Source organism: Ambystoma mexicanum, chromosome 12 (assembly GCF_040938575.1).
Source record: "Ambystoma mexicanum isolate Mex_15411 chromosome 12, UKY_AmexF1_1, whole genome shotgun sequence".
NCBI classification, from domain to species: Eukaryota; Metazoa; Chordata; class Amphibia; order Caudata; family Ambystomatidae; genus Ambystoma; species Ambystoma mexicanum.
The window spans coordinates 661,516,026-661,544,006 of NC_090936.1; the positions used below are offsets into that span (position 1 = coordinate 661,516,026).

A 27,981-nucleotide genomic window follows, 5' to 3' on the forward strand; every position below is an offset into this window, starting at 1 on the left:
GCCTTGACTAGACAGCGTTGTACACTTTGGCACCAACATTGGATGCATGGGAGTGCACTGCCAAAAGCAGTTAATAGGTGGCACAGTGGAGTCTGGCATACGTATTAGGAATGCAGCCAAAATAAACCACTGCCTCTGTTCCCTTTCATAAGGTGAAACCCTGGGTTGTGTAGATCTGCTTCCTTATTTGTTAAAACCTTTTGCACCAGCCTGGTTGCAGTTTTTATTAATTGACCAGTGATAGAAGTGATATCCTCGCTGTGTTGTTTAAGGACACATTTAGAAAGTGTACTCGTATGTGCCCATTTGTTATTATTGACACATCTATCATGCTACTGAAGTGTTCTACACATGCAATTATACACATCTAAGGCTAGGGGATTTGCTAGTGACACATCCCACCTGAACCCGAACAAAATGGGAATATTTCTGTCGGCCTTCAAGACCCTGTGTGTATTGCTATATTTATTGGGAGGAAAAGAATGTATGCCATTATTACAGACATAATTACGATTGCTGTTCATTCACATAGTGTGTAATCTTCAAGTTAATAGTGCGCTCAAAAATATTATTGTGCCGAGGATTCAGGCATGTGTTTTTAAGCATACGTTGATCGATCATACAAACATTTCCTTTGCACCTTACTGTAGTTTTCCTCTTTTTAACACATGCAAAAACAGGCAGCAAGGTGCAGCCATCTTGTGATAATCTTATCCGTTGCCGCATCGCCTAAGGTGGACTGCCATGGTGGCACTAAATCATATTCCCCGGCCCTCAAGCTGAGATCACTAGACGCGTACCGCCCATTTCACAACGCCAATGCACGTCTCGTGTCAACATTCTCTGCGCTTCAGCTAATGACATGTCTCCATTGAAATGGCAGGACACCTCTTTCCTCAATAAGTATAAACAGACCGCTTCTCAACAGACAACATCAGATTGCCTTTCCAATCGTTTCACTGTCTTTTTTTTAGTATTCTGTGCCTCGTTTCTGTGCTCTGTTCAGCTACCTTCGTTGCTCGTAGCCTGTGCAAAGAGATACTAGTACCATTACTGTCAATGTTTTTTTTTTTTGCCCCATAATGGCAACAGTGCAGCCCTACCAGTACGAGACGGAGTATTCCGAGGTGGGACTACTCGAAAGAGAAAGATGCGCAAACGATGGGGCTTTGGACGACAGTTGGGAGGAAGTTTTAACAGATCAAGAACCTGAGCCTGGTCGCATGGACGGCGTTTCCACCTGGTGCACCTGCAATGGGTGCAGGCTAATGCCAACCCAGGAGGAGAACTGCTGCTGCCCATAAAACTCTGGATGCTTGTCCTACATATTGGAAGGCAAGACACGACCGCAATGCGTTACCGAGCTGCCAGACTTCAGGGCAACCTGCCTCACACTTTCCGTGTTGAGGATTATGATGGTTCTTATGCACGAACTTCGAGCAACAGTTCGCCCTCGCAATCCAAGTAATGAGTAAGTGTACTCTAGTTGTGATGTCACTTAGGCCACTACCATTGCATGGTTGTCTCCTATATTGTCGTAACTTTGATCTATCAATGCCAAACAAATGAAGTCTTGCAATTCTATACATCACTCGCAGTTTGGGGAAATCATAGTGGTCTCCTTATGTTTATTTCATGTACAGCCATGAAGCAATATTTCTTTGTGTCCCAAATGTAATGGAATGCATGGTCGTTCAATATTGTACAGTATCTAAGTAACATTTGTGCTGGCAACAGTGCTATTGGATACAATATTTGTCATTGTCAACTAAGGTTTAATACACTTATCTTGTTCATTTAAAAACAGTTTGTATCTTTCTCTTTCACCAGTGGTACAAGCTGGTGGCTTATTGTTTGTTTACATGGTGGCTTCATGGGAGGCTTGGACACCGTGTTCGACGAATAATACCCGCCTGTGTCGTTGGTGCCATTAGAGAATCTTTCCCCAGTGACAGCGGTCAGTACAGGGGATTTTCCCACACTGTGCTGCAACCAGAAGTTTTTAATGTGTAGTACATTTGTGCCATCAAAATCAGCAACAAAATAAAACGCAACAGAACTTTTATCAATGGTTGTTTCAGTTGTTCAGTGAATCAAGTGTGCCTCAATTCAGCAGTGTTCCGGCCCTTTCCTGCACGCCTCATGCCCATCCATACCCCCTCCATTATCAAAGGAAGTTGGCACCAGTGGATGTGCGCTGCCAAAGGGAGCTGTCAGCGGTGGGAACGGCTAAGGTGCCAAACACCATGTACACTTCAAAGGTATCTTGAGCGGAGTGGTCATTCTACACATGGCCTAGCCAGACCCTGTGTCTCCAGGCAGGCTCCCCTTGAAGCAGGCCGCGCCCCTGCAATCCACATAAGTATGTCTCCATTCAGCAGTGTTCCGGCCCTTTCCTGCACACCCCAGGCCCCTCCATAATCAATGGCTGTTAGCACCTCTGGATGTGCCCACCCAATGGGGGCTGGCAGGGGTGGGAACGCCAAGGTGCCAAACACCATGTACACTTCAAAGGTATCTTACGCGCAGTGGCCATTCTACACATGGCCTGGCCAAACCCCATGTCTCCAGGCAGGCTCCCCTTGAAGCAGGCCGCACCCCTGCAATCCACATAAGACCATGCCATATACACGTCATTCATTCACATACACACCCACTTTTCTAATTCTTTGTAAACCACTTGATATTTATCATGAGAACATCTTTGAGCACTGCAATTCAACTCGTGAACGTGCTACCTGAGAACTTCTGTGGCCACTACGAGTCAGTCATCATCATGCTACATGTGAACATCTCCCTGTTCTCCTGCCACTAACTACCCTGCTTGCTGAATCTAATGGTTTGTTTGTCAAGGTAGGGCAGGTCACCTAATCATATCTCCTTGATCTTTAAATTTCTATCTATTTCGAATGAACATACCCAGTAGTGTAATGTTCATTCATCTCATTGCCATTGACTTGAGTTTAATTTGTTATGTTATCGATCTATAGCAATTGTCATCAGTGTCAATTGGGATCAAATTGCATCCTTCGCGGACCGTGTCTATAAGCATGTTTCCTATTGATGCACGATAGTACATTCAAGGGACGAGTAACATGTTACGATTTGCGTCACATCAATGAATTGTGTATGAAAGTTATCCTATAATACAGTCGGCTACGCTACACAGGTTTTGCTTCGGTGACCAAATCATAGATTGCATAGAAAAATGTATGATATAATTCCATCTTTCTCACGCTTTTATGCAAAGTAATTTTCTTATAATGTTGACCTTTTTTTTACAGAATTTCCAACAATGCCTGCATGTACGGTTTACGGGGACCGCTCCAAGACCCATAACAAACCTAAAGGCACTACAATGCATGTATTCCCGAGGAATATAGATCTAATAAGAGAATGGGTCAGATATTGCAGATTTGTGCTGGAAGAGCTTGAAAGTAGAGCCCATGAAGTCGTGGGGTGATAGATTCCGCATCTGCAGCCTGCACTTTGCCACGAATATGTACGACCAATCGCAGTACACAAAGACTCAGAACGTCTCATAATTTGCTTCCAAATGCAATTCCGATGCTATTCATGCACACAGCCTCAGGTGAGTCACGGTTCCTGATTTAGCTGTAGGCCTTGGAGTACTGAACAGGTAACTACATGGACGGATTGATGTTTAAGGTGTAAATGTCCCTTATAATACTTTTCATATTTACGAGATTGTATTGCTTTATAACTGAACCCCATTTTGCTAAACATCTGTCCTTGGTTTTAGGAGCATCATAGAAAACGATTTATGGGCACAGATAACTATGCTATAGTGCCCTTGGAAATTAGCATAATCTTTTCGTAATCGGTTGCTTTACATGTCAATTTTTTAGGTTAGCATTTCTAAATCAAATCTAATTTTCCCTTTACAACTCCATGTCAATGCACTGAATATGAAGGAGCAAGATTCTGCATCCATGTCTTTCCTAGAGTCAACAACAACTTCGAGCGCGCATTAGATAGTTTTATTTAGCTATTCAGTTCCGGAAAAGTTTTATGGATGGAATTTGAGATAATATGATTAAATTTACGTATCCCGTTGTTTGTTTACATAATGTTTCATTTATGGGTTTTTATTGATATGTACCATTGTCTGCATCACATTGTGTGTGTTCAATTTCACTTTCTTTCATCCATACTAAAACAAGTACTGTTTTACAAGGTGATGCTGGTACTTTGACTACAATTACATCATCCTTCGGAGCTGATATAGAGCCAGAGGTGTGCGTACTGACCGTTCCCTCGAATGAAAGAAAGTTGGTCTTAGATCTGATACCATTAGACATTTACATTATTATAAACAAGCATCTTTTGCAAATTGCTTCTGTGCAACATTTCAATCAGTGGGTTTCGGACAGTCATCTTTCATTGAGTAAACTAGCCATCAGTCAGGTGAAATTCGAAATGTATATTTTGACTAAGTGACGTGCACGCTGTAAAAGGGTATCTGTGTAAGCCATGTGTGCGATGGAATAATTTGATTTCAAATACGAATGACTTATTTTTAATGGATACTCTTTTCTAGGGATGTATACAAGATCGGGATACAGAAGAGGAGGCACATGGATCCGAGTCGGTGGACCAGCTATCTGGTGCAGTTGTTACAGTAAAGAAGAAGGTTTCGGAGAAAACCAAGAAAGCTACAGTAATTTACAATTTAATTTTCAAACAGTGTTTTGTGCTGGTGCCTTCAGAACATGCTTTTTTTAAAATCTAAATTGCCATATACTGTATGTTGGATTTACATTGAACGTGTTTTTCAACCTGTCTTCTAGTTGCCCGATGGAGTACGAACTATGCAGACACAGACAGCTACAGAAATCAGAGATGCTGTTTGCGAAATTGATTTGACCATGGAGCAACTATTATTTGAGGCGCAGTGTGGACAAATCAATAAGCAGACTCAAAATGCTTTTGCCCAATGGCCAGAACATGAATTGAATGTGACCGGCAAAGCCAGCAAAGTGTTGTTGGGCCATTGCTACAATGCGAGAGTTCCACCAGATGAAGATTAAACTGAATGTAATGAAGATGCTTTAGAATTAGACGCAGACCACTTGACACAATCGACACCTTCCAAAAAAGGGCCACCCAAAAAACAATCGACATTGAGGTTTTCTCCGATTCGTGTTCACGCAACAGAAGCTGAAATACCAGATACTTAAGCATCAACACAATTGACTGAGGAACTAGACAAAGATCTCCACTACAGTTTGTCCAGTTGGGCTGATATGTCGACCACAGTTGGGTCAGAAACAACATTCATGCAGGATGATAGTCTAATAAAGGAGCCCAAATCCATTGTATTCGACAGCTGCTTGATGGAGATTATAATGATGCTGAAATGTGTGCATCTAGTGTGAGGGAAAGTATGCGGGAAGCCATTGGTGAATGTGACTCGTGTATCTCAAGGCAGTAACCTCAAAATACAAGCCACCTATGAAATGCTCCATGCAATATTTTCATGGTCCGCTCAACCGATGCTGGGGAAACTGCCAGCTGGAAATCTACTGTGTGCAGCTACTTTACTTTTTAGTGGCTCTAGTTTCAGTAAATTGTCCATTTTCTGCCAATTTGTGGGACTACAGTTCCTTTCTAAAACACAGTACTACAAATATCAACGTCAATATCTATTCCCTGCTATTAGTGAAGCTTGGAAAATTGAACAAATGTCTATTCAAAGTACATTCTCCGAAAAACGGTTCAGGCTAGCTGGCGATGGACAGTGTGACAGCCCCGGATTTTCAGCAAAGTACTGCACATACCACTTTCAGGACATGGAAGCTAAACAAATTGTGAGTTTGGTGGTCGTGCAGGTGTCCGAATGTAAATCCTCAGTGGCCATGGAGAAACTTGGCTTTATAAAATCCCTTGAATATCTCCTATTGAGGGGAATACAAATCGACCTCCTAGCCACGGACAGACACGTTTCAATAGCCAAGACAATGAGAGAGCAGTTTCCCAATATTCGCCATCAATTTGATGTATAGCACGTTGTCAAATCAATCAATAAAAAATTCTCAACTACAGGAAAAAAAAGGTTCTGAAAATATTTTACAGTGGTCCCAGTCTTTCAGCAACCATCTTTGATGGAGCTCCAAAACTTGGGTCTGTGGAAATTCTATTAGAAAAATGGCAGTCACTAATGCACCACTGTTCCAATGTCCACTTTTGGACAGAAAACCAACATTTCCACCAATGTGCACATGGCCCTTTGTTGCTGGAGCAGGAACGGAAGAAGAAATGGTTGATTCCATATTCACCTCCACACAAAGCTCTTGAGAAGATTGTGTTTGATAAAACTCTATCAAGAGATCTGAAGGGACTCACAGAATTCTGTCACATGGGAGATTTGGCGGTGTTCCACAATATGTGCCTAAAATACAGGCCCAAGAGATTGCATTTCGGGATAGACGGGATGCAATATAGGACATTACTAGCGGTATTAGCGCATAACGAGAATGTGGGATGTGAACAATCGAGGACTGTGGTAAAGTTTGGGATGCTTTGCTACACAATGGCCTTTACGAAAAGAAGCAATAAATGGTTGGTGAAACCAATATACGAGGAAATGGAATTCGATTTTGTGAAAGATCTTATTATGACTGTCTTGGACATACATACTCACGGAATCGCGTGCGATTTTGTTCCAAGGACACATAAATTTACCCTGTCCACCTAAAGCAGAGCTCGTGCAACAGTTCACTTCCAGGTACAAATGATTACCATCTGTTTTTTTGATCAACAATGTTTATATAAAGTGTCCAAATTAAGCATCCAATTTGTCTTTTGAAATCTATCCTCTTTGTCCATTTTTTTTTAAACAAGTACCATTTTTACGAATGCCATACAATGTAACACTGTGCTTTCACACTTCCCAGTTTCGGCGAGTTACTGTGGGACCTTCACTGATCGTGGGAGGGCCAGATGGATAACAGCATGAAAGCAAGTTTGGGTTTCTGCAGTTGCCTTACCAAACATTTGCCCAGATAGCTGAATAACTACTCGTCCCACAAAAGGGATGCAACCTAGGCTAGATAAGATACTCGGCACGCAAGAACTACTGACTGTTAGTAAAACAGCACATCAAAGTGGGTTGTTGGTGAGAAATAGCTGCACTCTGACCAATATATTCATGGGGGCACATGTTGGGGTCGTTGCTAATGTAAGGAAGGAGTGGGTCGGTTGAGCCCCCAGAACCCCATACATTACATGCGTAAGTGACACCCTGCTCTTGCACTCTTGGGGGACGCCTTCTTTGCCCTTCTGCAGCCATGGGGAAGAAGGCCCTGACATAAGCAGAGGTGGGGCTATTTCTAGACACACTTGGACTCCATTTTGTGTACCCTCGACTCTAACTTTGGACTAGGCCACATTCTGGCATTGCGAAGTTTCCCCTCCCCGTCAGCAGCGCCGCGAACAGCGAGCACTGACAGCACCCTCCATTTTTCCTCCTTCGCCTGTTCCTCCCTAGTCCCTTTCTCATGGATGCGCCGAGACAAGATGTTGCGAACAAAGAATGTATTAATTTAATTCTTCCTCTGAGATCACTGTCCTGTGTGTGTCAGGGCCAAACCATGACTTGTAGTTCATCAATCTCAACAAATGTTCTCCTGCACCTCTCGTCCCCCCTGCTGGAAAATGACTGCTTGTTCAACCTTGTGCCCCTCCAAAGCTATTCTTTTCATGTACCAGAGGTGTGACCCTTCCTTGCTGACCACCACAGAGTGCCTCCCAATAAAACAAGAGCCCAGTCACAGTATATTCTGTCCTAAACTAACATGCGTCACTCCACCCCCTTTCTAGCTCTGATGTGCCAGACCTGTCAGCTATCAATCCCCACCCCCGCTGGTTACCTGAGGGGCAAGACCCCCACACGCCTCACCTCGCTAGTGACCCAAAGTGGGATAGTACAAACACACGTGTGCAATTTATAGGCCTCTAATATGTAACTGCGGTCATGGGTTCAGGGGACCGCGGCCTGGCAGGAGGGGGTTGAAGCAGGGCTTGCTCGGACATTCTCGTAGACTTGCTCCTTGCGAAAGATATTTACGTGATTTGCTGTGTGAACAGGAGACGGGCTGAGCTGACAGGTAGTGTGGGCTGGCTGTGGGAGTCGCTGGGACAGTGCGAAGTTCTGCAGAGGAAACAAGTAAAACACTAAAAATTTTGCGCCCCATTGGTGGATGGCAGCAAACAATTCATATGTTTTTCAAAAATATTTCTAATGCCACTGTGGTCTGAAGGGCTATTGGCTCCCATTGTGAGTGAAGGTCAGCAGCTTTGAATTTTTGCTTGCGAGCTGAGCAAGCCCACGCATCGCACACAGTATAAGGTTCAATTGTTTTTCGACCTTGAGAGAAAGGGATGATTCTGAAAGGAATGAATGAATGAAGGGAGGGGTGTAATACCGTCAAATATAAAGTTCACCATTCCAAAACTGGACAAAGGAACATGTGATTTCATTTTGTGAAAAATTGTTGATCTGAACGGAGTAGAATGGAAATGCCGAATATTATGTAAGTTTTACTTTTGACGAATTTATAGACCAACGAGTCAACTTATCATTAGCCGACCGTTATTGCTGGCTTACATTGTACTGGCTAGTACTTTATGGTATATTGCAATGACACGCAAATACAACCTTTGTGTGTACTTGTCTTTGTCCCGGGCACATGAGCAGTTCAGCATCGAGATGCATGTAGTCCACCACTGGGTTCCTCCAGGTTCAACGCTAATATTTAATTAAAATGCCATCTATCTGTTCTTCGAATTGTAGCATCAGCTTCCGCATCCGCATCCCATTTCGAGCTGAACATACTCCATAGTACTAACCTCTGGAGCAAATTGTAGACTATTTTCAACGTTGTTTTCTCTGTGTTCCCATTGTTTCACGTCAGTGTTCATCATTAGTTTTAACACGGGCCGAATTAATGGGTAAAATTATAAATTGTAATAAAGATCGGCTAATGAGACACATTTCTGTTATGTTTTTCAAACAGCTAAATCCTGCCTTTGTGCGATTGTCATCGATTCCAGATACCAACTGACAGGTTTTTTAACCAGCAGCTGCAGATACACTTGAATGGCTGGATCCCAATGACGCTTTTTGGGACGATTGCCACGGGCCGATATGCCCTTATGCGGTACCAACAATGAGTAGCAACCTGACATCGTTTACAGTGGCCTAGTGCCAAGCGGAGTCCCAAGCCTTGCGATTCACGGTGCGTCCAATGCGCTTCTTACCCAAAAGGAACACTGTGTGACTCACGATAAACATTTGTGGATCGAGAACAAAGAAAAAAATTACCCATTTGCTTGAATATGGCAATCACCGGATGTTCTCGGAGCATTTATTGTGAAATAAAAGTACTTTACAAATTGTACAGTTTTGCTATTTCCTTTAAAAGTATAGTTTTGTATTCAAAATTGGGATGCACTGTGTTGTGGGATGATGTGTGTTGATATTCCGGGTTCTGCGTCAACCTACGTTAACACGTAGGTGATGACTGGGCGCGTTTGGCTACGCTTCCCAGTAACGTCATGGAGATAGGCGGAGAATATCACTAGGTTTGGTGATGTCAGCCTCAGGGGCGGGGGATATGATTTAGTGCTGCCTGGGCAGTCCAGCTTGGGCGATGCAGCAACGAATAAGATTATCACAAGATGGCCACGCCCTGCTGCCTATTTTAGCATGTGTAAAAAAGAGGAAAACTACAGTAAGGTACATAGGAAATGTTTGTACGATCAATCAACATAAACTTAAAAACACATGCCCGAACCCTCGGGACAATAATATTTTTAAGCGCACTATTCCTTTAATGACAATTGTAAACACATGTCTGTTTCCAGCGGGTGCTTTTTCTTTTACTCATGATGGCACAGCCACTGCTCTAGGCCATGGTTCCACGTTATCACACCATTCTCACCTAGGCATAAAATGGGCAGCATGTGGGAGATTCTTACCAGCTTCATTTGAAAACAGAAATTAAACATGAAAGTGTAAACGGGTCAATTAGCAAACTCCAACCGCCCATGTCGAATATCTTCTAATTGGCAGGGCAGCAGATGGGATAGCCTTTACATTTCAATGTCTACAGGCTCTTGCAGTTTAACCGTCTCTTTTGGATAGCAGTTGATTACAGAAAACCGTGCAAGCCTTTATACCAAACATCATTTACTCAGGGAAGTGAGGTGGATCATTCCTCGTCCAGTCTCCACGGGCTTGAAAGCCTGGGGAACGCCCCCTCATTCCTTCCGGTTCCTGCATCCCTTCCTCTGTGCCATTTTATGAAGTCAAGAAGGAAACCTGTGAGCTAGAGGTACTCTTGCTGCAGTTCGGATTTTGCTGAATTCACACCAGATTCTCAATATTGGAGTATTGTACTGTACTGGCTGCTATATTCACAAAGACTCCTTAGCTGAAGGGAATAGTAGTCATCAGGGGAGTATCCAGCATTGCAAGAGGGGTGGGGAGGGCGTACGAGCCACAAAAAAGTCCTGCCAATTTCCCCCCAAATTCAGTGCGTGCAATTCCATATGGTCTCATTTGCGCCCCCAAACCGCCCACCCGTGCCCCAAACCACTTTTTTGGTAACATTAGTGGCAGATGGCATTTTAACACACAACAACACAAATTGCAGGATCATTACAGATGCAGGACACTCATCTATTAAAGCTGTGTCCAGGTGTTCTGAGGCAAAATACATGAAAACCTCCTAATTTGCATATGGATTGCCCAACAGAAGTGACTTCACAGAAAAGGACATTGCAGGGAGCATCATCAGTCTTTGATATGAGGAGGCATCATGGAAGTGACTTTAGAATAAGTTGCCATAAGTAAGCCAAGGGTCAAATAACTTTGTGGTGCAAAATACTGAAATTGCACTATTATTATATATGGAGCAACTCTATAGTCATTAGCCTTTTTTTAATAATAGCATGACATTAACAGAAGCTATGAAGTGAATCAGAATCACTTATAGAGCTGTAGCTAAAACACAGTGCGATTAAATAATTTGCCCAGGATCACACACTTGGTTAACTGGTTGAACCCTGGGATGTGGACAATTTAATTAACTGAACACATCTTCCCAGGTTTAGTTGATCTAGATATTTAGTAAGGTTTTGCTTTGCATTTTATGTGCTTAAATAATACTTTATTTATAGCAATGCCTTGGAAGCAAACCACGTTACATAATCTTTCAAATGGATTGTGTCCTCCAACGTATTCCACATCTTTGACATGTAATGTCCAGAGCTGTGCTGCTTCAGAAATTTTTTCGGCAGAGGGCATCCTACGTCGGTGGCGTCGGGTCAATGTCCTTCGACGGCCCCCGTCGAGGGTGACATCACCGGATGTTATAAATAGGACGCACTGCGCCTGTAGCCTCAGTTCTGTTTTTTTTTTTAAAACGTGCTTGCTTCGAGAACTCGGCACGCCTCGTGTTATATTCTTCGAAGAAAATGTCTTCGTCTTCTACCCCTCCGACTCCACGGTCTGGGTTTAAGACATGCCGGAACTGTAAGTCCAAAATATCTATCACGGACCTGCAATGCATCTACTTGTGGTGTCTGGGCGAAAGTCATGATACTGAAAACTGCTGAAAGTGCCAGTCGTTAACTGCCAAGGCCTTGCAGGAGCGTAAGGGGAAGTTGCAGGTAGGTCAGGTTTCCAAACCTCGTAAAACAAAAAAATCTACTGGTATTTCTGCCGACGATTTGAGGGGGGGACTCTCCCTGTCGGAATGAATCCTGGGGCTCTTGGTTCCGGAGTGGTTCCCGCTTCTCGTCCTCCTCATCTAGGCACTCCCGGGAGCGGCGTCACCGTACGCTTCCCCGTCCTCGTCGGATGATGGCTCCGCGAGGAAAGTGGGTTGCCCCACTTAAACCTCTACTCCAGAGGAATGGGAGGCATTCAGGTAGCAAATGCTGGTGATTTTTCAATCCCAGGGTACAGTTCTGTCCACGCCTTCGATGGAAGCCGGCAGGGAATGGTCTCGGTCTGATGCTCGCGCGCCCTCTGGCCTGGGCAGTCGGCGCGATAATCATCGGGAACCGTCGAGGTCCCGTTCAGGCAAGACTCTGGTGGAACGCCAGAGACGTGCCAGATCTAGATCGTGGTCTTCGTCCCCAACAAAATCACAGAAGTCTATAAAGGGCTCGAGGATGCGTGGACCACGTCGGCGCTGTGTCCGTTGAGTGAGGGTGTTGGGGCTTTGCCTTCGGGCCAGCCCTCGGAGCTGTCTGCGCCCTTGTCAATGTCGACAATGCCATTGGGGCGAAATGGCCGGAATTTGCAATTGGAAGACCTGTGACTGTAGATCCTCCAAGAAAGGCTCTGTCTAAGACGGTGAGGCCTGTCCTTATCTCCAAGACCACTCCTGTCCCTAGGAAGGAGTTTTTTTCATTCTCTGCTGGACGTTTATGAGGATGTGGAGAGGTCTGAGGTGGAGTTGGAGCCCTTGATAATCCTGGTGTAGCACCTGAGGCTCCTGACATGGTCTTTTCTGAGGACAGTTAGTTAGTAGATCTGTGTCAGTCTCTGCATGACGCCAGTGGCCTTGGCGCTTCTCCAGAGATGGAGTTTGGTAGGCCAGAGCCTGGGGCTCATGCTGAATCCTCCTACAGGAAGTTGATGTTGAGGATTACAGAGTACTTAGGGTGGTCCGGTCCTCAGGTTGGATTCAATCAGGATAACCTGACTGATCTTTTAGATTAGGGTCCATCCACTGACCCAGTGTTCCCTTTTCATTTGGCATTACAGAAAAGGGTGGCTGCTACTTGGCAGTCCCCGGAGTCTCTTCCGGCGGTCAACAAGTCGTTAACTAAGAAGTAACACACATCCAGTAGCGACCCTGGCTACCTATCCACTCACCCCACTCCTGAGGGTTTGGTGGTTCAGGCGATCACGACCACCTTGAGGCAGGCTGCATACCCTATCATCCCTCCTGATGGGGACAACAAGTGCTTCGATGGTTGGGCACGCAAGGTATTTTCAGCTGGGAGTATGGCACTGAAGTCAGTCACCTCCACCTGTGCCGTGGCAATGTTTTCACACACACTGTGGAATTGTGTCTCTCTAGCAGCTGAGCATATTCCCGAGGGGGAAGAAAGGGATGGGTTCCTTGCTCTTCTGCAGGATGGCAAGGATGCCATGTGTGAATCCTTTCAGTCTGGGTTGGACACGGCTGATAGTGTTAGCCGGTCCATGGCTGCGAGCACCCTGATACACAGGTTTGCGTGGTTGCGGAAGTCGGGTTTTGCTCCAGATGTGCAAGCCCCATTTTCTCAACATGCCCTTTGATGGTTTGCATTTGTTTGGCAACAAGGCTGACGAGAGCCTTTAGAGGTTGCAGACCTCCAAAGCAGCTGCTAAGTCTTTGGGCGCTGCTGAATGTCAACCTCTGACTTTTCATCCAAGGGGACAGCAGTGGAGGGGGGTATTCCTTTCGTTACTACTCCTCTTTTGGTAGAGCGAAAGGAGCCACTAATCAAAGGGGCTACTGTAAAAGTACCCGTGGCGGACGGGGAAGAGGTGCCAAAGCTGCTCAGGCAGCTGCCCCTTTGCCTCCAGGCACTGCCGCAGCCGCTCCAAAACAGCTATGAGGCCAGGTCCCATTGTTTGCTGGTTGGGGGAAGACTGTCTCAGCATCTAGAAGACTGGCGAGCCATTACTTCAGATGCCTGGGTTCTGGAAACGATAGCCCACGGCTACTGCCTTCCCTTCCTAAAGCAGCCTTATGACAATCCACCGGGGAATCTCTATTTGAAGTTTCCGGATCCGCACCTTGTGCAGGAAATCTTGGCCCTGCTGGAGAAAGGCGCTATAGAACCGGTGCCTGTAGCAGAGAGGAACAAGGGCTGGTATTCCCCATATTTTTTGATTCCCAAGAAAGACGGAGGACTGAGACCCATCTTGGACTTACGTCACTTGAACAAGTTCCTCAGGAAGGACAAGTTCAAGATGGTCACTCTTTCTCAGGTCCTTCAGGCCCGTCGACTTCAGGATTGGTTGGTATCTCTGGACCTACAGGATGCTTATTTTCATGTGCCCATCCATCCAAAGCACAGAAAATACCTGAGGTTTGCGGCTGGCAATTCGCACTTTCAGTTTCGGGTCCTGCCATTCAGATTGACCTCCGCCCCGCGGGTCTTCACCAAGCTAATGGTTGTGGTGGCAGCGTATCTCAGGAGGGGTGGGGTTCACGTCTACCCCTACCTGGACGACTGGCTGATCCGGGTGCGTTCTCCCGAACAAGTTTTGGATCATCTCAGCCTCACCTGCCGCTCCCTTCACAACCAGTGCTTCTCCCTCAATTTCAAGACGTCCCATATGACACCTTCCCAGCAGCTCCAGTACATAGGGGCTGTGTTGGACACATCCTTGGGGAAGTGCTTGCCTCCCAAGGTGAGGACTCATCACATTGTACAGATGGTCAAGAAATTCCAACATGCCCAGAGTCTTCCGGCTTTCGAATTCTTAAGGTTGCTCGGCCTCATGGCATCCTGCATTTTACTGGTCCCAGAGGCGAGACTGCGAATGAGATCCCTTCAATGGGCTCTCAAGATGCAGTGGTCGCAATTCTCAGGCAAGATGCCAGATCCCATTCAGAGTCCACTCCCGGTTTTGCAGGATCTTCTGTGGTGGGCCAGCGAAGGGAATCTGATAAAGGTGAGCCTTTTTGGCAACCGTGGCCGGAGGTGACAGTGGTGATAGAGGCTTCCCTGTCAGGATGGGGAGCTCACGCCAACGAGCTGACCACCAGCGGTCGTTAGTCTCTGTCGGAGTCCAAACTCCACATAAACCTTTTGGAGCTGAGGGCCATCAGGCTGGCCCTCAATGCTTTTCTGCCGTCTGTGCGGGGGAAGAGTGTCCTGATCATGACGGACAACACAGTGGCCATGCATTACCTCAACAAAAAAGGGGGGGAAGGTCACTCCCGCTGTGCAGAGAGGCGATGCAGCTCTGGTTCTGGGCGATGCAGCAAAGAATCTCACTCTCGGCAGTTCATCCGGAGAGGAGAATGCGGCAGCGGATGCTCTGAGCAGGCAGAGCACGGTCTCCCTTGAGTGGGAGTTGGCTCAGGAAGTCCTTCAGGAGATCTTTGCCCTTTGGGGAACCCCTCAAGTGGATCTGGTTGGAACCAGTCACAAACAGAAGTGCAAGAGATTTTCCTCAAGGGAATTTCATCCGAAAGGAGCCTTAGGGGACGTGTTCGTTGTGGATTGGTCGTTCTCACTTCTATACGCATTTCCTCCAGTCCCTGTCATTCCTCAGGTGCTAAGGAGGTTGCAGAGATTCGGGTCCCACTTGATCCTCATTGCTCTGGATTGTGCCAGGAGGGCATGGTACCCGGACCTTCTAGAAATGTCCATCTGTCCTCCACACCATCTTCCCCACAGAGAGGACCTTCTCTCGCACGAGGGGTGGGGGGGCAGTTCAGGTTCTTCATCCAGAGGCCAAGACTCTCAACCTTCATGCTTGGTTTCTGAATGGTTGAGATATAAGGATTGGGACCCTCTCCCCGACCCCCCCGGATGACATGATGCAGGTGTTGCTTTTGGCCGGCGATCAAATCCTTGTACCGTTGGAATACTTTTTGCAACTGGTACAGGGGAAACAGTGTTGATCTTTTTCAGTGTTCCATTCCGATGGTTCTTTCTTTCTTGCATTCTTTGGCCCACAGGGGTCTTCAAGTGGGTACAATTAAAGGTTACCTGGCGGCGGTGTCTATTTTCAAGCGCTCGTCTGAGGAATGTTCTTATTTTAAGATTCCTTTGATTTTCCCAATTAACGGGCTCACAAATGTGTTCCTGGTGTCCCCTTTTCAAATGCCGGTTTGGGATCTGAATTTAGTCTTGAAATTCCTGATGGGTGCTCCGTTTGAACCTCTGCACTCTTGTCCTTTGAGACTGTTGTCTTTCAAGACGGTTTTCTTGGTTGCAGTTCCATCTGCTCGTAGAGTGAGTGAATTGCAGGCACTTTCATCTAAGCCACCCTTTACTGTGTTCCACAAGGATAGGGTTGTACTGAGGGTACGTCCATCCTTTCTACCTAAGGTAGTGTCTGAGTTTCATTTGAGCCAGAAAGTGGTACTTCCTGCTTTCTATCCTCCCCCTCATCCTGGAAAAGAAGAGGAGCGACTCCATAGGTTGGACCCTAGAAGAGCTTTGAGCTTTTATATTTCTAGGCTGTCCAAGGTCAGAGTGAATGACCAACAATTTGTGGGGTACACTGGACACCGATTGGGCCAGGCTGTTACCAAACGGACCTTGTCCAGGTGGATTATCCTCACCATTACTGAATGTTACAGATTGACGGGCAAGGACCCTCCTTAGGAGATACGAGCTCACTCCACTAGGCACGTGGTTACATCCACAGCCCTGCAGCAGGGAGTTCCTATTAGGAATATTTGTGCTGCAGCGACGTGGTCTTCAGCCACACCTTTGTCAAACATTACTCCCTGGATACTCTCCATGGTCAGGATATGGCCTTTGGCAAAGCAGTGCTTTATTCTGCCATCTGATTGGATATTCTAAATTATTCTCCCTCCTTCATTCACTGATACTGCTTTGGGAGTCTGTCAAAGATGTGGAATACGTTGGAGGACACAATCCATTCGAAGAACTAGTTACTTACCAACTGGTAACGTTATTTCGACTGGATGAACCTCCAACGTATTCCACATCGCCCTCCCAGCCTGCCCCTGGAAGAATTTCCTATGCTATTGCTACTTGCGTTCCCTCAAGGCTATGTGCAGTTAAGCAGGCATTGTGTACGAGCAGGTCACACGGTATGGGGGAAAAAATATAAACTGAGGCTACGGGTGCCGTGCGTCCTATTTATATCATCAGGTGACGTCACCCTTGACGGAGGCCTCCGATGGACATCGACCCAACGCCATCGACGCATGACTTCCTCTGCCGAAAAATTTCCAAAGCAGCACAGCTGTGGACATTACATGTCAAAGATGTGGAATAAGTTGGAGGAACATCCAGTAGAAAGAACGTTACCAGTTGGTAAGTAACTAGTTCATCCTTTCATAGTAAACTAACTATACACTATATACATTGTCATTAAATATGTTGAGCAATAAGAGTATGGCTTTAGTTGTATTCTCCCCATCCTGCATTGAAAAAACAATAGCATTATGCAGATTAATGTCAGCCTAACAAATCCCCCTTGGGTTTTAAAGACATAGGGCCACATTATGACATTGGCGGTAGCTGTGCCTGTAATACAGGCACGGCTGCCACCAGTGGCATTTTTTTTCCGCCGCCTGCGAATGGGCAATTGCTGGGTCATTACTGACCTGCCGGACCCAGTAATTGTCCATTTGCGGGCGCCGGAAAAAAGATGCTAACAATTCCCATTCGACCCCATAGGGCTGAATGGGAATGGGGAGGTCGGATGCAGCGGCACTGTTTATAACAGTGCCGGTGCATCCGGCATGCTGTGTTCGCAAGTGACTTTCTACCCGCCAGGTCCGACCTGTCGGGCAGAAAGGCACCCGCGAGCACAACTCGTAGTTTTCCGGACGGGGAAGTACAGTACCGACAAGCTTACCAGTACCGTAGTTCCTAGACCGGGAAACTTATAATGAGGCCCATAGTCTTTATTACAGAAAGCATGCAACATGATGCACCCTTATCACTTTTCTAAAGGGACAAACGTCCCATCAGTGTCTAACGGCTCACATGTAGAACTCTGTTTACACATAACAACGCCCCTCTGATGCCTGCCACTCCTTGGGACTTTGTCTTGGCAGCAGGACACCTCTTCCTTTTGAAAAGAGTAAGGTGTTCTGCTGGACAATGAGTGTGCTGAGCAGGAATTGCTCTGCACACATTGTCCTGCCAGCGGGACACCTTTTCCGTAGGGCACCCTCATTGACTTGGCTAACGGGAGAGGTGTCCCACTAAGAAATGTCCCGGTATGACTCTCAAACGAGCCTCTGGGGATCAGCTTGCCCCCCTACCTCCCAGCCCGCCCCCTCGCTTGTCACGCCGCTGGTAGTCATGGTTGTCCAGTAATGCTGTGGCGATTTTTAGAAACCAGCATTTTCCAAGTCAATCTGCGAACTATTGGTATTGCCAGTGCTGCTACCTAATTAATTATTGATCTTTGGCCACACGATGGTGTACATTTTAGAGGGACTATAGCAGTTCCTGTAAGCTTTCTGTACTCCTGTCAGTATATTAATAAATCAGTAGTGGAGTGTTCTGTGCTTTACATCGGATCTTTGTGATCACTGCGCGAAAGATTACTGCTAGTGACCAAAATGTCGATTTTCTTTCTCTCTTCTTTGTCCTTTTCTTCGCAGTTAAATGCGGGGGAGGGGCGGGGGGTGTGCACCCGCAGCTCCCCCAGGCCTAACTGATACCCCTACCCCACTTACCACCTTATTTGTGCGAAAAAAGATGCAAAAATCCGGGGGGCACGTTTTCACGTTTTCGGCCTCGTAGTAATGGTTTTCGACATCTTCATCTCCTTTACCTCTAAGCCTTTCGTTTCAAGAAGTTGTACAATTCTGTCTCGTGAAGTTTTTTTAATTGTAGTTATGCAAATGGGAGCTAAATGTTGCGACCAAAGGCCAATAACTAGTCCAATGCCTCGCCATATTTTGATTAATGTTCAGCCGTTAGATATTCACAGGGCAGCAGTGTTGTGGGAGGGGATGTGCCCAAGGAGTTGAGTATATGACATGCCTGAACGGCGTGGGAGCGCGAGCCCCTGCCTCGCATTCATTTTCCCATTCAACTGTTCATTTTCGGTATGCATCTATCTGCAATGCTCTGCACTTGTGCACATATAGGAATCATACGGACGGGGGCGTTAAACATATTTACCATTTGTACGTTAAAGATATGCAAAAGGGACTGCGCCGCCCCCCATTTGCAGAACTACATTTAATGGGAAACATTGGAACAATTCACGGAGTCATGTGTTGAGTTGGTCATCAGATAATGTGTCCTCTTGATTGCAGATACCATTGTTTTTAGTCCAAACAGTAGCAGCATGCTTCAAGTATTTGCACAAAACAGTGCAGGGATACTTTTGGATCAAATTACATGTTATTGTTCCAAGACTTGGTTTCATCATGTGGGTGGCAGGACACCGGTTAAAGCCCGCCCAGTAACAAGCCAGGAAACAGTTTCCATGCGAATCAAGGAACCCAGTTAGCTTTGAATACAATCGCTGAAATTAAAATCTTTCCATTTGTGCTTAAACCTTGTGGCTTGGTCCTGGCTGCTCAATCTGAAAATGATGCTGTGCATTTGCGGGGGGCAGTCACAGTGCATTGACCATGTTATATAGTGCCGTGGTGGTGTTATTAGTTGACGTTGTGTGGCGATGGTGACCTTGCATAGTTTTGTGTCTAGATTCTATGTACTATCGAGTGATAACCTTGCGCTGCCTTTTTAGGTAATATGCTGCTAGACAAACGAACACATTTTATTTTTAAAAGCCTAATGCTGTCTAAAGTTTAAGCCATTGTGCAATGGTATTAACGAACACCAGACCGGTGTGCCATATTTTGTAATATCTGGTAAAAAGTTGCTGGTTTTAGTTTTCAGTTGAGGCGTGCGTTAGAGAGAATTGGTATTTGAGGGCTGTGAGTTTAAGCTCTACGTGGCTTACATTGTAGAGCTCTGTGTGGACAGCATCCGTGGATGGAAACTCCCCCATGGTTCTTTAGCATGTTCCTGCTCACCCCACGCTAATTCTGTGAAAGAATGGACACCGTCCACCCTCCCGACTGTCCTCTCCTCTCCCCCTAGTGTATTCCTTCATATTAGAACCAGCACTGGCAATGCCAACAGTTTTGACTTTTGTGTAGGCATGGAAAAGTAATTTGCCAGGCATTGAGGTAGTGCTGTTAACTGGCCATCGATGGTAGCAGCTGCAAAATGGTGCGAGTACCTAGGCATATAATAGCAGTGCCTGCAAATGCCTGATACTTATACACAAGCCAAAACCATTGGATTTGGCAGTGTTCGTTTTTAACAGCACTTCAGTGAAGGACTCACGCAGTGCTTATAAATCGAGTGGCTGAAAGCAGAACTGTTTAAGACATTTTTATTACACCAACAGTGCATTTGCAGCTCCAATTAAGTCATTCACTCTCGCAAGACTGCTTTGAAAAATCCCTGGCAGGCACTTCCAGCACAACGCTTGATGGTAAGGCTTGATAAAGCTAGCTCAAAGAGATAACAGGAGGGGGCTTTGATTAGGGAGAGGCAGGAGGTGAGTGGGGGAATGGACATAGGGATTAGCATGGCCATGGACAGTCAGTGGCTGGGTAAATAACCAAACACTGCTTACAAGCTTTGTGTCACGCCTCATATGCCATTTCTCCTTAGCTGTACTCAAATGCAATAGTCTCAGCTTATAGGTGGTGCTTCAACATCACCCAATAGTTAAAACTAAAAAGAGTGATATGATCTGCCCACAATAAAGATGGCTTCTGCCTTCACTACGTCATTACAGGCTGAAGTACGGGAAAGGTGCCTCTTAACGGTTAGCCCTATTGTTTAATATAATATGAAGTTAAAACCACAATGTCGACTTCCATGTCTACCGGACTCGGGCACTTCGTACCCACACCCCTCCTTGCAGGCCCTGCCACTTCCGTGAAATTTACTTTGAGTTGGACAGTGTAAAGTCGACGTACTGCCACAACATTCGCTGCACTCTCATTCAAGACCACAGCAGCATCCATGTGGACTGAATGCCCACAAAATTGCATGATTTATAAGCAAGTCTCCGTTTTCTGTTTTTAGTGATTTTTTTACCCTTAGATGCATACAGAAATGAAATCAAAGTGCTTTCTCTCTGAATATATTTGCAAACATGAAAAAAACAGCTCTTTCTGCTTGATTTTACATACTCAAATCAATCACTGCAGGCCAATGGCATTGCAGACTGGCAGCATGAAGAGTGTACAAGTTGTGTGAAACAGCTTCAACGTTCTTATAATTGCTGACAACGTATACCTCAGGTCGGAGCAATCACGTGAGCAGCCATTTGCTGTTGTGATAAAAATGGAGCTTGCATTGATGTGTAATAACCCAATTACATCTATGTCTTGTGTGCTTTAGTCCCTTTGTTTCATTTGAACAAGTGCGGATAAATACAGATGACATTGCCAAAATAAATATGGATAAATACAGGCGTACAAGATGGAACAATAAATACCATTAAACTGGAGCCTTATTTATCAATATCCTTTGGGTGCGTGGTGTTGAGTGTGTCCTGGCTGTATTTCGTGCCTTTTACCAAAGTTAAGCAGGCATAGAGTTTGCTGTTAATCAGGGATGTCATTTCACCAAAATGGCCGGGGTAGCGGAAGTGACACCACACGACCCTTGACCTCTGATGACATCACAGGAAGTGATCCCATCCCAAAAGTGCCATCACAGGAAGCGACGGAACACGCCCTTTCACCCCTTAACAAAACAGTAAGTGGCATCACATAGCATTGTTCCTAAGTACACTATGAAAAATATGGTTGGAATATCACTGTAATGTGATATATATTTCATACAGGAATGGATCACCATATGTATAATGAATATCAGTGTGTATAGGCCCATATTACCAAATGACTGTGAAGGCAAACGGACGTCCAAGGCCAAATGATAATGATGTTTTATTATATAGCACTTACGCTTAAGCGCTTTATATAGAATAAATATACATACAATATCACCCAACCTGTGTTGGTACTCATTTTTCAACCTCAGAAGGATTAAAGGCTGAGTAAGCCTTGCTGGGATTTGAACCTGCAATCATACACCAGATCCCAGCAGCGAGCAATTTACGTGTCAGAAAGCAAATTACATTCTGTAGTGATATGATATGATATGGCATTTATAACGCGCCTATACACAAGTGTTTCAAGGCATGAGGAGGCAAGGGAGGGGAACAAGGGAGGACGGTCAACGATCCTACTAGGCCAGGTGTCAATCAGATCGCGAAAGTGCTCCCATACCATTAAACTGGTAACTGAGATTTAACAGCAGGCCAGTTCATCTGCAGGTTTGGTGCAAAGTTGGCCACATGTCACGCCTGCATGGATCTACATTTCAGGCTTCAGATGTTGGCAAAATACATATCATTGGGATGGTCCATAATTGTGTATTAAAGAATTTAGATGAGCGCATGGAAAGCAGCGCACTTACACGGCATCCCATACTTTGGTTACTCGTTACTTCATACATGCAAACAAACATCCTGAACAGCATGCCATGGAGATAGGAAAGATAGACACATTACAACAAAGCATTAATTGTGGTACAATGAAATCATGGGTCACTTTATGTGCTATGGTCAAACATTTCTACACTGTACACAAGCTTTTAGGCACAATGATTTTGTCAAGTGACCGAGGACACCGAGATGGAATGTCTTGTGATTAGTAACAGAGACAACGGCAGAAAAAAACATGCTATAACTGCTACTTGTGAAAAGCAAAATACACAGACCGAAATGGATGGGCATTCTACTCTAAATGCATTTTAGACGTTTTTTGTCTGCATTGCGGATTTGAGGTGTTTCAGAACAGACTAAATCAGTGACTCGCCCCCTTGACGTATGTCTGAAATAAACCTTTGATGGGTCTTGCAATTATTGTATAGAATTTTAGAAAGACAAAGTATTTGTTATTCCTATTTTTTGTATTTAGGGGCACTGCTGAAAGTGTTAAACTTGCGGAACAACCTGGTTTTTTTTTTTAGAGGCCTAAACAAGAAAGCCAGCCACTCCAGAAACAGAGACACATGGCAATTGCCACAGCCCAGGAGCTTCAATTAAAAAAAAAAAAGTTGTGAAAAATATTTTTTTCAAGGGAGACCACCCTGGTGGCCCCCAAATGATATCCCTGGTTACAGTACTTACTTTAGGAAGCTACCAATTTTGCAGGCGATGCTATCTAGTATTTTGGAGTGAAGTTTATTTTGCATCCATTTACAATAGGCAAAGCAAAACTACACGTTTCCCAACACTGAAATAAAGCACGGACTAGGGGCCTCATTACGACCCTGGCGGTAGGGGATTATTACGAGGTTTGTTTGCGGGACCCGCATTGATGCGGGTAACGCGAGCAGACCAGGATGCAAACAACAGGCCTGTTGTTAACGGGCCCGTTGTTTGCATCCTCCCCATTCCCATTGAGCCCTATGGGGGCTCGAATGGGGATGTACCGGGTCCGGGTTCCCTGAATGGGGAAATACCGGGCCCTCCAAGGTCATAATGGCCCGGTATTTCCCCATTCAGGGACCCGGACCCGGTACCCGGAATGGGGGTAGCCATGCCGCAAATAGCGGCTTGGCTACCTCCAATGTCATAATGAGGCCCTAGATCTTTTCACACATGACGTGGGAAAACCTGAGAGTGCTACATAAGTATGCCTCCTTACCAAACGACCTCCTCTTTTAATGGCGATTTCATCTCGCAATGTCTAAAGAGCATATTTCTGAGACATCTGTCTGTCCTCTGACGGGAAATGGGAGCAGGCATTCCTGAACATTGACCACCCACTTCTTTTCACCTTTTGTCCCTTCAGGAAACAATTACAAACAATCATTGGCAAAGCAAATAGTTGCAGTGGCAGCTGGTGAATTCTTTTACTGGAGGGGTGTAAATATTTGCCCCAGATATGCCACAGTGACCGAGAACAGCAAGGGAGAAAAATTGGGTAAAAAGTCGAACAGTTTCCATTTGTTTTTTTTAGGGTAACTCATGAAAAAATCCAATAGATGCAAGTTGCCGAAAAATGCACAGGAGCATTTCTCCAACACATTTTCATGTTGCCTTTTCGCACAATATGTGCCAGAATAACACAATTTCACACTGGCTGCGCCCATACATTTCCATGCTGACTCCACCATTATACACTAGTATTCCTATATAAGAACATACTCCTGTTTGGTTAGCGCATAATGCCAGTAATGATACTATAAGAAAACATGTCCATGTTTGTTGTGCCAATATATGGCAGTATCCCCATGTAAGAACATACTCCATTGGCTTTACCATTAAAATTGCATGCCAAAGTATGAAATCATGTCCAAACTGTCTGCAGTAAAATGCCAGTCGAGCTAAATAATAACACTTATCATTCTCGCCATACTAAAGATGCCCAAAACAAAATGTCATATTGGCATAGGAAATGGCTAGACTGGTTGCGTACAAGTGCCAGCCTTGCTTCATAATAACACTTATCATGCTTGCTTTACCAAAGATGCCCAATACAAAATGTCATACCTTAATAAGAAATGTCTAAACTGGCTGCATTCATTCAAATGCCGGTCTAGCTACATAATAACACTTAATGCTTGTTTTATCAAAGATTCCCAATACAAAATGTCATGCCACACTAAGAATAATACCACTTATCCGGTTTGCTTTATCACAGATGCCCAATACAAAATGTCATGCCCCAGTAAGAAATGGCTAGAATGGTTGTGTAAAAGTGTCAGTCTTGCTTCATTATAGCACTTATAATGCTTGCTTCACCAAACATGCCCAATCCAGAATATTTTTTTAAAATGTATTTATTTATATACAGTTGGAACAATGCTCTTATCAACCATGCCCAGTAAAAAATGAGATGCCTGCTCCATGGTGCGCCAGCACCTTTGCACTCCAGACACAATTACATTAATGGTGAATGTAATTGTGTGGTTGCGAGGTGCTGGGAGAGGCCCAGGAGGCCGATGCATGTCAGGAGCTGGGGTCCCAAGGTACAGCCATGACATTTTTTACTGGGCATAGATGTCCAGTAAAAATTGCCCTGCCCGCCCACTGAGGCCCTGACTATACCTCACAGGCTCACATTAATTGTGTGCGTGCGAGGTGCTGGGGACCCAGTCATGTTTTTAATAAATGTCATTCCTTCCCCCATTGCCTTCCACTGCCTCACATGCACAGATAATCAATTATGTGTTCATGCAAGGCGCTGGGGGGCTTAGGGGTCAGGCATGACATTGAACGTGAGGCGCTAGGAATCCCAGCAGACTGGGCTGGCATTCTTTACTGGACATATCCAATAAAACATGCCATGCCTGCCCCCTGGGCCCCAGTGTCTCACACCCACACAATTAATGTGATTGTGTGTATGCAAGGTGTTGGGGGGCACAGGAGTCCGTTTTATTGTTTGTTTACTGGACATCTATCATAGATGCCCAGTGAAAAAATGACATGCCTGTCCCCTGGGTCCCCAGCACCTCACACACACACCCAATCAATGTGGTTATGTGTGTATGAAGGCACTGGAGGTCCAGGGGGCAGGCATGGTTTATTTACTGGACATCTATCATAGCTGTCCGTTAAAAAAAAAATACAATGACTGTGCCCTGGGCTCCACAGCGCCTAACATATGCACATGATCAGCGTGATTATGTGTGTATGCAAGGTGCTGGGGTATCCAGGGGGCAGACATGGTGTTTTTGGCTAAACATCTATCATATATGTTCAAAAAAGCAGGGGCGAGGCGCACACTCCAATTCCTCGCCAAAATATATTACCTGAACAAGTGTCCAAAAACAATCACAGGGTTAAATCCCAATGTTCACAGGGTTGATTCCCTTTTTGCACTGTTGTGCTCATCCAAGTTTCCCAAAAATTCACAGGGTTAAATCCCAGTTTGCTGCCCAATAGTTCACAGGGTTGATTACCTTCATACACTGTTGTACTCCTCCAAGCGCTTTCGTATCTGCAATACTCATCAGGGGGGCTGAGTTGCCATTCAATTCAGGTGAAACCAATATAAATGCAGTTGCAATCTCTAGGAATTATGGTCAATGTAGTGAACCCATAAAAAAATTCAGGTGACCTGTGAAAGACGCCCCTCCAACACACACATCATACCCTTAGCAGGGGGAGGGGGGGAAACCATGATTATGGCTCTCCAATCTAGGGCAAAATAACCCTGGTGCTGCAGCCTCTGGAGTCCGGATCTCCACAAGTCAAAAGCTCAACAAAGGTATTTTTTGTTGTACAAACCCCCCCCATCTCACCAAAACCAGCTCCACAGACCAGTGCGCGCACACACCACACACACACACACTACACACGCACACCATTCACACAGCAAGCACTTTCTCATTCACACAAGCACTCATCAGCATGCACTGACTCCTAACACAAGCATGCACGCATCCATACACATATTTAAATAATAAATAAATGAACATAAAAACACACACATTTTGTAGAGGAGCAGGTGGGCACGTCATCCCTAGCTCACGCCCCCTCACCACCATCATATTGGAATAGTACAAGAAGAGCCCCATTTGGGACACAAGGGTATTGTCCCAAAAAACCACATTGAGTTTATGAGAGACGATAAGCACTCAGACAACCGTATCAAATGTGACCCCGCACTGAAAGAGTGGAAAGATGTCTGCACACACTTAAGAGCTATAAGTGAAATCGGACAAGGGCAGGGTGATGTCATGAAAGAAAGAAAAGAAGACACACTGAAACGATATGCAAATACTTAAAGGATAAAGATTTAACTGGAGTGATAAACGAAACATGTACTCAAATACAAAGAAATCATATGCACCAAAGAAATAAGTGAGAAGAGGTGAAGTGAATGTATATACGCAGAAACGCATGGTAGCTGAGACATAGAAGCTTGCTGCAGAAAAAAACATAATGTGGTTACGGCGGAGATGAGAAAAAGATGATGTCAGACTTGTGTTGAAATTAACCAAGCTACCTCATAGACAGACCTGGGCTGCAGAGTCAGAAGATGATGGAAAAAGAGCTTTGTGTGAGGAACACAGAGAAGTCTATTTGCCTGGCATCAAGGATGCCACTTCAAGGAATAATTGCAATGCACAAAGGGAGTCAAGAGGATAGGCCATGTACGTAAGACCTATTTCTCTTGGGTTAAGAAAAGAAGACAACATCTGCAAGCGACTATTGGGCAATCGAAGATGCAAAAAGCATTTGCAAGGTGGAGTGAGCAAGTCTCCAGAGGCCAAAAGGAGTAATGACACCAAGCGGAATTAAATTAAATAGCAGTAAATAAAAAGACGAAATGGACAAAATCGTGGTCTCCTAACGTGTGACTCAGAAGTCGAAAGCAAAGGCTATTCATTAATCTCTCGATGAAGATAATGGTGTTTCTACACTCCTTTGAAAGTCCCAGAACGGAGAACAGGCTGCAAGGTCAACTATAAAGAAGAAGCCTTGGCTTGGGGCCTGACCAATGAGAGATGATGGACTAATTGGGCAAGTGTGTAGTAGTCGCGTATTGCTCTCTGCATTCGAGTTTCATTTTGCTTACGTGCTGCTAATGAGCTAAAAGTCCAAGGTTGAGAGAAAATGGCAACTAATCAGAGGGTCTATGTAGCAACATGTTGTACAGTATTGCACAGGCCAACCCGCTGCTGTTATTCTGCTATAATCTGTGAAGTGGGAAAAGTGAACAAAAGGCTCCCACCAATCCCCTCTCAACCCTGGCCTAGAGGATCACGGCCCAGACACCCGCCACGAGAGGAGTTTGCCCATCTACCAGACGACCAAATACCCTGGTACAGGAACATACGGATGTGCCCACTTGCGTGCCCACCCGGCTGCCCACCAGCCTGCCCTGCACATGCCGACACCTGCGGCATGGATGGACTCGACTGAACCATCCAGCACCAAATCAACACATCGTTAGAGATGCCATGACGACCTAGCCAACGGTCAGCACACCCGTGCAAACATACACACAGGACACTCCCACACCAATCCACACGAAGAACATACTCAGTGCACACCCGTGCAAACATACACACCGGACACTCCCACACCAATCCACACGAAGAACATACTCAGTGCTATGACGTAGGCGACGGACACACCCACGGACGTGCATCTTTATTATTTTCCACATAGGCTTTTCAAAATGCAGAAACGCAAGACGCACAATGAACTCATCT

The 27,981-nt window shown here is 45.3% G+C and overlaps 1 protein-coding gene across 2 annotated transcripts in view; it reads left to right on the top strand.

Moving 5' to 3' along the window:
* The window catches only part of BCAP29 (B cell receptor associated protein 29), a 687,731-nt gene that overhangs the window by 503,951 nt on the left and 155,799 nt on the right, over positions 1-27,981 (top strand). The window contains exon 7 of one of the 2 annotated variants that reach the window (XM_069629146.1): positions 9,039-9,190. The exons of the other annotated variant lie outside the window; for it this stretch is intronic. Coding sequence (XP_069485247.1) covers positions 9,039-9,121 — 83 coding nt within the window. The 3' untranslated portion in view covers positions 9,122-9,190. Of the gene's footprint in view, positions 1-9,038; positions 9,191-27,981 lie in introns of those variants that run through there. 2 annotated transcript variants of the gene reach the window in all.